The 10,462-nt window shown below is 58.9% G+C and overlaps 1 protein-coding gene across 1 annotated transcript; it reads left to right on the top strand.

The window, feature by feature from the left end:
* The first annotated feature begins 608 nt into the window (after positions 1-608).
* On the top strand, positions 609-9,175 carry LOC141949926 (uncharacterized). Its single transcript, XM_074884092.1, has 8 exons — positions 609-1,559; positions 2,461-3,668; positions 3,760-4,102; positions 4,179-4,358; positions 4,500-4,989; positions 7,411-7,463; positions 8,838-8,918; positions 9,034-9,175. The coding sequence occupies exons 2-8, from the start codon at positions 3,110-3,112 to the stop codon at positions 9,173-9,175; spliced, it is 1,848 nt and encodes a 615-aa protein (XP_074740193.1). The 5' UTR covers positions 609-1,559; positions 2,461-3,109.
* Positions 9,176-10,462: the final 1,287 nt, after the last annotated feature.

Below are 10,462 nucleotides of genomic sequence, written 5' to 3'. Positions count from 1 at the left end.
CGGGAGGAGCGGGGCTGGTGGGACCCGACCCCCTCTGCCCCCCGGGAAAGGCTCCCCTGGACACCCGGGTTTCAGGCAGCGACTGGCAGGTGGCCGGGCTGCCCCAGGCTCCAGCGCTGCAGGGAGCAGCCTGCGCCCAGCCTCCAGTCAGGCCCGGCTGCCCAAAGCGCACGTGCGCCCAGCAGGGAAAATCCCAATCCATGTTCCTGAAAGTAAAGCTTTGGATGCCCAGGTCTTTATGTTCCAGAGGCAAGCAGAGTTACAGCAGGTACCTGCAGGAGTAGAAGGTGCTGTGATTCCTATTGTATGGGCCGGAGGAGTCCCGGGAAAATCCAAAAGAGCAGACCCAGTAAGAATTGACCTTAAACCAAGATCATCCCCGGTAAGAATTAAACAGTGTCCTCTAAAGCTAGAAGCTGGAAAGGGGTTGGTGCCAATAATTGAGAAATTCTTAAAGTATAAGTTACTAGTGGAGTGTGAGTCAAAACACACACCCCCCCCCCCCCCATTTTGCTGGTTAAAAAGGCCGATGGTAAGGATTGCTGGTTGGTCCAGGACCTGAGGGCAATAAATCAGATAACCCAGGATATTCATCCTGTAGTGGCAAACCCAGACACATTGTTAACTGGAACAGCAAAGTACATGGGGATTCCAACGCCTGATGGTACCCCCTTATACGATATCACCATTGCTGGAGGCCAGAGCTATGGACAGATTACAGTGAGCGCAGCCTTTCAGCGGGGCAGTGCTAAGATGACTACTCAACAAGAAATCCAAATGGAAGAACCACCACAGGTATCCTATAACTGTGCTTGCATACAGCGATGTCATCTGAATGATGCAACTCCAGACTGCACAAACAACAATACTATAGCTGTAGGACTAGCCAAGGGCTGTAACAGTTACATGAATTCTGTAGACAGCCAATTTGATCTAGCCCTGTTACATAGATTTAAACCCTCAGTTAGGTGGCCTGTACCCCGAGCAGAAGGAACAGGATGGTACTGGCTATGCGGTAACCGAGCTCGGAAAATACTGCCCCTAGGATGGGAAGGAGTGTGCACCAGGAGCCCTAGTCCCGAGCACGACAGCAGTTAATAAGCTGCATGAACAGAGTGGATGGGCGAGGACCCTCCTTAAACGAAGCAGAAGGACTCACAGTGCTATAGCAGAGTGTCCTTAGGCATTCCACAGTTTCGTCAGATGGTTTCTCTCTCGGCTTGGAGTAAGTGAATTGGAAAAGACAACTGTAAATATATCCACCATAATCGAGAACATAGAAAACAGAACTATGGACGCCACACAAGCGTTGCAAATTGAAGTGTCCAGTTTGTCTCAGGTAGTGTAACAAAATCGAATGGCCCTTGGCCTCGCAAGGGGGTGTCTGCACCGTGATTAACACAAGCTGTTGTGTATACGTAGATCAGAATGGCAGAATTTCCACGGATTTGGCAGAAATTTGGGAACAGACCAAAGTCCTGCCTCAGGCCACCAAGGATGATACGTCCTGGGGCTTTGAAGAATTGTGGCACAAACTTACCTCATGGCTACTGAATTGGGTATGGTTAAGAAATCTGTTTCTAATGATAATAGTAATGGTCTGCATCTATATCTTAGCTTGCATTATGATTCAGTGTTGTTGTAGACAAATCTGCATGAAAATGAGGTATTAAGTATTGAGACCTTGGATTTATGAGTCCAAAGTCTCAAGAAAAGGGGGAGTTGATGCCTGTAGCTGATGCCTGCAAGCAGTTGGTGCTAATGGCTGTAAGGGGCCTCAGACAAGAATGCACCCAAGGACATAATTTTTGCCACTGTGATGGGTCCATCCCGGGGAGGGCAGAGAAGCCAACAGACACCTGTGGGAGCTGAAGGTAAGAAAGCTGAGAAACTTTACAGACAGAGCAATGAGCCAAGATGAGGTCTTATATGAAAAAAACCTCAGAGTTCATGGAAAGGACACTAAGACACCTCTTCAGCCACCACTAGGGACCACCACAGACCACCGAAAACCCCCATGGAAGCCCCTCAGAGACCCTTCCCCAAATTTTAGTACACTTGTGCAATGTATTAACAGATGCATTAGATCCTCTGGAAATAGGTGTGCACTGCTCGGAAATTACATGAATATTTGTTGGTCTCGGTCCAGCTGGGGTCGGGGCGACGCGCAGTTTGTTGAAGGGGGGGCATTGCCAAGAGCAAATGCTGCTGCACTGTGTGCCCGCTCCCAATTTATGACCACCTGTTTACATAGGTTCATTTTCACTTTTACATCCTACTGACCTTCAGGTTTTGCCTGTTTATAACTTACATGCTCACCACACTCTGCAGGTGGTGCTTTTTCCTGCTGTTTTTCACCCAACAGGGTGTTCCATAATGCTGCCTCAGTTATCCACAATCATTCTTCTAACCTCAAGGCCAGTTTACATTTTGCTAACTACCAATTCTTAATTCCCACAGGCACCTGCGGGCAGAGACCCCCTGTTCAGCGACACCCCGGGATCCCACACAGCTCCTGGGGGACCAACGCCCCCCAGCCCCCGCTGTGCTCTCCATCCTGGCACAGAGGAAAAGCAGCTGGCCAGGAGTGAAGCCAGTGAGGAGTCAGGACGGGGCTCCCTGTCCCCCCGCTCTCCTCTCCTGTGCCCTGGGTGGCGCCTTCCACCCCTCCAAACTGGCAGCAGATACGGCAGGGACAGAGTAGTTGCGGCTTCATCACTGCCGTTAGCCAGCCTGTGCCTCGGCTTCCTCCTGCGTGAGCTGGTACCAGGGCAGCTGGTGCCCACATCTGGGGAGCTTTACACCAGGCCAAATAACACTGAAAAGTTGCAGGGGAGTCACAGGCTGGTTTTGCTCAGAGCAGCCATCGACAGGGTGTAGGTACAGGGCCCAGTGTCGTCTGGGCTGTGGGTAAGCAAAGGCTGAGGGCAGCCATGGAGCGAGGGGCCGGAGTGTCCAGGAGCCCATTGCCTGCGGAGCGGCTCACAGCCGGTCCCCGGTTACGGGGTGTCGTTAGGGGTGATGTCATAATGGGGCAGATCCAAACCACCCGACGACAGGGTGTCAGAGCGTCAGTGCTGCAGCCGCGCCGCCACCGGTCACAGCAGACATGCTGCGCTCTGTCCCGGGTCTGCCGGCGGCCTCTGAGCCTGCCCAGCTGCCCCCCATCACCTACCAGCTGCCCCAGGCCAGTGTCTGGCAGGGGGGGCCAGGGCCCATGGGGGCCCCGGGGCAGCTGGTGCAGCTCCACCCCGGCATGTGGCTCCCTCCCATGGTGCAGCTCCCCCCAGGGGTGCAGTTCTGCTCCATGGCTGCTCCCTGTCCCCCTGCCCATGGCTGGGGACAGCAGGTGGTGGGGAGGACGCTGGTGCCCCCCCAGCCGATGGGGCTGGGGCCGGGGACCGTGGTCCAGGAGGAGCCCCTGTACCCCACGGGCTCCTGCCTGCTGCACGTCCCTGCCCGCCCCAGCCCCCCGTCACCCTGCCACCCCGCAGCTCAGCGCTGGGTGCAGGGCCCCCCTCTGCTCCACAACACGCCCGGCAGCGCCCAGAAGCTGCCGGAGGCCTCCAACATGGAGGCAGTGGCCGTCGAGGACAGCGTCCCTGCTGCCAGCGCCCACCAGCCCGCCCTGGCTCCGCTGACTGGCAGAGCCACCATAAAGCCCAAAGGTGAGTTTAGGGGCTGGCAGAGCCCACAGGCAGACAGCCAAGCTGAGGAAAGGTTGCATGGCCTGGACTTGGGTTGGCTTTGCTTTTGCAGCAGCAGTGACCACCCTGGCAGCCCCGGGGAAGCCCGCAGACCTGCCCGAGCAGGGGCTGGACGCCTTCGCGGAGGCCTTTCCTGAGGAGGCAGAGGACACCACTGCCCAACAGATCCTCGCTTGGCTTAACACCGTGGATGGCGAGGACACCATCCCCGACGTCCTCGACAGCCCCAGCGTGACTGCCTTCCTCCAGCAGCTCCCCGACGTCTCTGCCTACGTGGCGGAGGGCAGCAGCCCCAAGGAGCAGGCAGTGGCGGCAAGGCTGGGGGACAGTGAGGACGCTCTCTCCGATGTCCCAGAGCTGACGGCCCTCCTCGGTGAGCTCCCCGACCTCTCCAGGTATGTGGAAGCGGGTGGTGGTGGGAGTGGGGAACAGTGAGGACACTGTCCCTGATGTCCTTGATTTCCCCAACAGCCTCACCAGCACCATGTGCTGTGATGAGCTCCCCGACCTCTCTGTGTACGTGGTGGACGGTGACTGCCCCCAGGACCGAGCGATGGTGGCACATCTAGGGGACAGTGGGGACACCGTCTTGACCGCCAGTGTCCCCAGCTTGCCTGCTGAGGTCCTCAAGGAGCTCCCTGACCTCTGCAGGTACGTGACGGAGGGCGGCTGCCCCAAGGAGCGAGCCGTGGCGGCAGGGCTGGGGGATGGCAAGGACACCGTCCCCAGTGTCCCCCACGTCTCCAACTTGAGCACCTCCCTTAACGAGCTCCCCCACCTCTCGGAGTACAGGGCAGAGGGCGGCTGCGACAATGAGCAAGTGGCGGTGGTGATGCTGGTGGACGGTGAAAACATCTTCCCCGACGTCCATGACAGCCTCGACAGCACAGTCTCCTCCAACAAAGCCCCCAACTTCTTGGGCTACGGGATGCAGGGCAACTGGGCCAAGGACCACCTGTCAGCAGCGATGCTGGGGGACGCCGACCCCTTCTGGGGGGTGCCAGCCTCCCCCTCGCAGGACCCCACAGGGCAGCAGGGCAGGATGGGGGCAGAACTGCCCACCTGGCTGCCACCGAGTCCTTCGGAGACATCTGAGGAGAGCTCGGAGGAGAGCTCGGATGAGAGCTCGGGGGAGAGCTCCGAGGACAGTCCTGCGAAGAGACCCCAGAAGGGTCCCCTGAAGGCTCTTCCGGACAGTCACCTGCTGAGCCCACAGGGGATCCCGCTGCTGAGTCCCCTGCCCAGCCCCTCGCGTCCTTCCCGGCGTCACCCGCCCCGCACGGCCCGGCTGATGGAGGAGGTGCTGCGGAGGCAGCCCCGGGTGCTTCTGACTCGCCTGCCCCTGGAGAATGCGCTGAAGGGTCCTCAGGAGACCCCTCTGCCCAGCCGCTCACGTCCCTCCCGGAATCACCCAGCCCACACAGCCCAGCTGATGGAGGAGGTGCTGCGGAGGCAGCCCCGGGTGCTTCTGACCCGCCTGCCGCTGCCCTTGGGCGCTGTCTCTGGCCGGGGGGTGCCCGGATCGGGCCGGGCGGGGGGCAAGCGGGCCAAGCGCCCCACCCCGGCCAGGAGTGCCAAGAAACGAGAGACCTCCCTGCGGGACAACATCCCACCCAAGAGGAGGAAGATGGTGGTGTGACGGGTGGGAAAACACTCAAAAACCTCGCGGGAGGTGAAGCCGGACAGGGACGGCGTGGTGGCGGGCAGCAGCAAGTGGAGAGCACCTGATGGCAACAACGTGCCCGCCAAGCGAGCCAGAACCCTGAGGGACACCACGGGACAGCGTGCCGCCCGCTCCAGCCCCAGCCCTCTCCCCTGTCTCCAACTCATTCTTATTTCATTAAAGTTTCAGTGTTTGTTTCACAGCGCCTCTGCCAGTGGTCATTCGTGCAGCGGGAGGTGGGGGGTTAATGCAACCCCTGCCCCATGAGCTGATACGAACGAAAATTGTCTGCAAGCAACAATCAGTGTGTTGATGGGGTGATTGTGCACCGGGTGAAAGAACCCGCTTTTGGGACAACACACAGCCCCCTGACTGCACACACACACACACAGACACTCCCTGCCTGCACACCAGCGCGCGCACACACACACACACAGACACTCCCTGCCTGCACACCAGCACACATACACACACAGACACCCCCTGACTGCACACCAGCACACACACACACACACAGACACTCCCTGACTGCACACCAGCACACACACACACACACACACACACACACACACACACAGACACCCCCTGACTGCACACCAGCGCGCACACACACACACACACACAGACACTCCCTGCCTGCACACCAGCGCGCACACACACACACACACACAGACACTCCCTGCCTGCACACCAGCGCTCACACACACACACACACAGACACTCCCTGCCTGCACACCAGCACACACACACACACAGACACTCCCTGATTGCACACCAGCACACACACACACACACACACACACACAGACACCCCCGACTGCACACCAGCACACACACACACACACACAGACACTCCCTGACTGCACACCAGCACGCACACACACACACACACACACACAGACACTCCCTGACTGCACACCAGCACACACACACACACACAGACACAGACACTCCCTGCCTGCACACACACACTCCCATGGACTCCTCAGCCTCCTGCTGCCACTGCTCCCAGCCTCTCGCTGCTCCATCCCCTTCGGTTGCTCCACACTGGAACCCTGTCCCAAACCCACCAGACCCCCCCTGCCCCCAGCTAACCCAGCTCAGCCCTAGAGCTACCCCGCAGCTCTGTCCCAGTGACCCCTCTGGCTAGCGGGGCGCTGGGGCAGCCAGCTGTGGGCTGGGGAGATGACCAGCCCTGCTCGGAGGGCAGCTCAGTGCAGCCTGGGCTCCGTGCTGGGTGTCCAAGCCGAGGCCTCTTGACAGAAACCTGGACTTGGTGGGACCGTGACACAGCATCATCTCCAGAGCCAGGACAGCTCCCTTCAAGCCATGGTCCAGAAGCAAAGGGCCCGCCCCAGTGCCCAGAGATCCCAGCTCAGCTGGAGGCGTGCGGGGCACCCCTGGGTGGGAGCCGAGCTGGGAGCTGCAGCACCATCACGTGCCAGGGGCCAGGAGCGCAGCAAGGGGGGGTTGGGATGGATGGTCCTGGCAGCTTCAGAGGCAGGACCTGGTGCAGCCAGTGCAGAGCGGACAGGCCTCGGTGGGAAGCAGCTCAGGGTATGATCCATCGTTTTGTTTACATGCCAGTGACTTGCCTTAGAAACTAACTCTCCAGATTTGTTTGATGTCTGTGAAGACAATCATGCCTCGTTACCCCTTTTTTGTTTCCACTCTGGAAGCCAATAGGGCTTCTCTGCACCCTCCCTGTAGGTATTTACAGACACTGCCAGGATCCCCCTGAGCCTTCCCCAGGCTGAACAGGCCCAGCTCTCTCACCTTTCCTCATGTGAGATGCTCCCGTCCCTTCATCATCTTTGTGGCCCTTTGCTGGACTCTCTGTCCATGTCTCTCCCGCACTGGGGAGCTCAGAACTGGACCCAGCACTCCAGCTCTCGCAGCACTCACCAGCGCTGAACGAAGGGGTGGGAGCATCTCCCCTGACCTGCCGGCAGCTCTCCTCCTGACGCAGCCCGGGATGCCGTTGCCCTTCTTTGCAGCAGCGGTACATTATTGGCTCACGTTCAACTTGGTGTCCCCCAGGTCCCCCTTTTCTGCAACGCCGCTTTCCAGCTGGGCAGCCCCAGGATATACCGGTGCGTGGGGCTGTTCCTCCCCAGAGCACTTGTGCTCTATTCAACTGATACCCAAAAAGCGGTCGAGGAAACTCTCTCAGACTCATTTTGGAGGGTCAGAAAGCAGGCATTCTGTATTGCAGCGCTGGGCGCACACGTGAATAATTTCGCAGAGGTGAGCGCACCGACTCCTAACGCTGCACAGCTTAGAGTGAAAGCAATTCAGTCATAGGCACTAAATTTCCACAAAGCCATGAGCATATTCATACTTTTCCTAGAACTAGGTAACATATGCATTAGTACTTTGCACATGCTCACTTCCGTTGATCTAAATGAGTCGGTGCTCCTCTGGTGGTCTCTAGTGGCTAATTAGAGTCTTCCTCACTGTGTCCGTTTGATGAGCCTTTACTCCGCGCATGCTCGCTTTTCCTGGAGGCTCTTTGCCGAAATAGAGTCTGGCCTGGGCTTGTTCACAGCCACAATTTTCACTCTGCGGACACTGGAGCATCCTGTTATCTACTGTTAGGGGTCTAAACTGAGAGGCGTACATTTTGTTATCTATAGATTAGCGAGTTGTTTTACAGATGATCCCGTGGTTCCAGTCCCCTGGTATCAGGGGGACTGGGGAAGAGCAGGCTGGGGTTAACTGGGAGAACTGGGGGAGACTGGAAAGGGAGGACTGGAGAGGGGACTGGGGAAGCAGGGGGCTGGGGGTTCCTGGGGAAGGGCAGGAGGTAACTGGGTGCATGGGTGTAAGTGGGGCAGGGACACCTCAACATGGATCCCCAGCATCGCCGCCCCTGCATTGGGAGCCCCAGTATGGGGGTGCTGCAGCCCCCCAGCATGGGGACCCCCTGCATTGGGAATGCCAAGATCCGGGCAATGCAGCCCCCAGCATGGTGTCCCCCAACCCCCCTTACTGGGGTCCCCCAACACTGGGGTGATGCAGCCCCCCAGAACTGGGTCCCCCATACACCCCCCCTCAAGGTGACACAGCCCCCAGCATTGGGACTCCCCTGATCAGGGCCCCCCAGCACTGGAGCCCCCGCTGTCGGGGGGACACAGACACCAGCAGTGGGGACCCCCATCCCCCCCCATTTCTGCCCCATTTCTCCCTTAACCCCTCATGGGTTAAAGCCTCCTGGGTGGACCCTTCCCAGGGGCGGGGCCTCTTCTGGGGGTGTCACAGCACAGGGGCGGAGCCTTCACTGTGTTTCCTTTTCCAAACCAGGGGATAAATGGGGGGTCGAGGGGTGGGGCTTGTCTTGGAGGGTGGGGCCTCTCCAGGGGGTGTGTCCCACCTCGGGGCAGGCCTTTCCCCACTCTCCTGGGCCATAATGACCAGACAGGGTGTTCTCTGGAGGGTGCGGCCCCTCCCGGGCGGTGTGTCCCCAGAGGGGGCGAGGTCTATGCAGGAGTGGCGTGGGCGGGTCCAGGGGCGCCGCTGTCCAATGAGGCGCTGCTGTTCCACGAGAAGTGCGGGGCCCTCGCCAAGCTGAGCAATGGGCACAAGACAGCCAAGGCAGCACGGAGCCCCCGGCACCAGGACAGACCTTGGGGGGCCAGGGCGGGGCACGGGCACACACCCCAGCCAGGGCCGCAAGGCCTTCGTCCTGAACACGGCCAGCGTCCCCTCCCGCGGGGACAGGGCTCGCTGCAAAGCCCTTCCCAGCCTCGAGACATTCACACCCTTCCTCGCCTCCCACCCCGCTCAGCTCCGCAGCCCGGCATAGCCTCACTGCCGCAGCAAAGGAACCCCAAATCACCCCAGGAACGGCCAGGGAGGGAGCTGCCGGCCAGGCTGGGACCCTCCTCCCCTGGCCTGGCTGCACCCCGGGCAGACACAAGACCGGACCGGGGGGGGAAACATAAACAAGAGTTGGCAGCTGCCACAAGGGCCAGGGTCAGCGCTCCAGAGATTTCTCCAAGTGCCCCCAGAGGAACTGCGCAGTGCTGGCGTCCCGGCTGGGCGAGCGGCAGGAGACACCCACCACGACATCTGCTTTGTTTTCCATCCCCCTCATCCTCACCCCGAGGCTCCCAACCACGTCCTCGCTGACTGTCAGGCCTGCAGCATCGCACCTCTCCCTCACATCGCCTGCCAGCCCTCCCCTCGCCTGCCCTGCCTGCCCCTTCTGTAGACCAACACCTCCAGCCTTAGAACCATCAGGGAAATCGGTACCTCAGCCCTGTCGGTTCTGCCAACCTCCATCCCCAGCTACGGGCACAGCGAGGAGCCATCTGCTGAGATCAACACCACTGGCACGGCCACACCTGTGGGGAAACAACATAACGGGGGTTCAGCAACCCCAGGCGAGCGTCTCTGCCCTCACCTGGCTGATGTGTGCCCAGTACAGCCCATGGCCAGAGAATGCTTTCCCAGATATCTCGTGTACTGTATCGATATTTTTCCATGCTATCCTAGGGATCTATAAACACTAGTGGGGCCCTTCCTGCTCTATTAGCTTTGACTTTTGGTCTTACATTTATAAAAAAAATGCTGGTAAGTGACTTGTAGCCTCTGCTGAATCAGGCCATGGGGAGGCAGTGGTTCGTGATCTTCCCAGAATGACCCTTTTTTTGCACAGTTGTCCCCCATAAGCGGAAGCTGAAGGTAATGACCACGTGGTCCCAATTATGTATATAGTGTTGGGAAACGGGCCAAGAGTGCTCTACTGTCTTACCCAACTTTTAAGAGCAAGAAGGTCACGTCAGTTAGCAGGAGGTGCCAGAAGTGATCGGGGCCCTGCTGGGTGGCGGTGTCAGTGTCACCCCTGAGGCAGGAGCAGTCCGTGAGACCATCCGACGCACCACGTGCCCCAAGGCGCTCACCGGCCAGACAGCAGCACCTGCTCAGTAGGATTCCTGCACACGGGGCGTCCTGCAGGCACATTTTTGAGTAAGTCATCGGGTTAAAGCAAGGCTCAAGTTTGGGATCTTTTCCTAAAAACAACCATGACTTGGCTCGAAATACCATATGAGGAGATCAAGAGGCGTGTGTGACTGCAGCTGTGTCATGG

Source organism: Strix uralensis, chromosome 14, assembly GCF_047716275.1.
Source record: "Strix uralensis isolate ZFMK-TIS-50842 chromosome 14, bStrUra1, whole genome shotgun sequence".
Classification (NCBI taxonomy): domain Eukaryota; kingdom Metazoa; phylum Chordata; class Aves; order Strigiformes; family Strigidae; genus Strix; species Strix uralensis.
The sequence above is the reverse complement of the archived record's forward strand: the minus strand, read 5'-3'. Positions and strand labels throughout refer to the sequence as shown.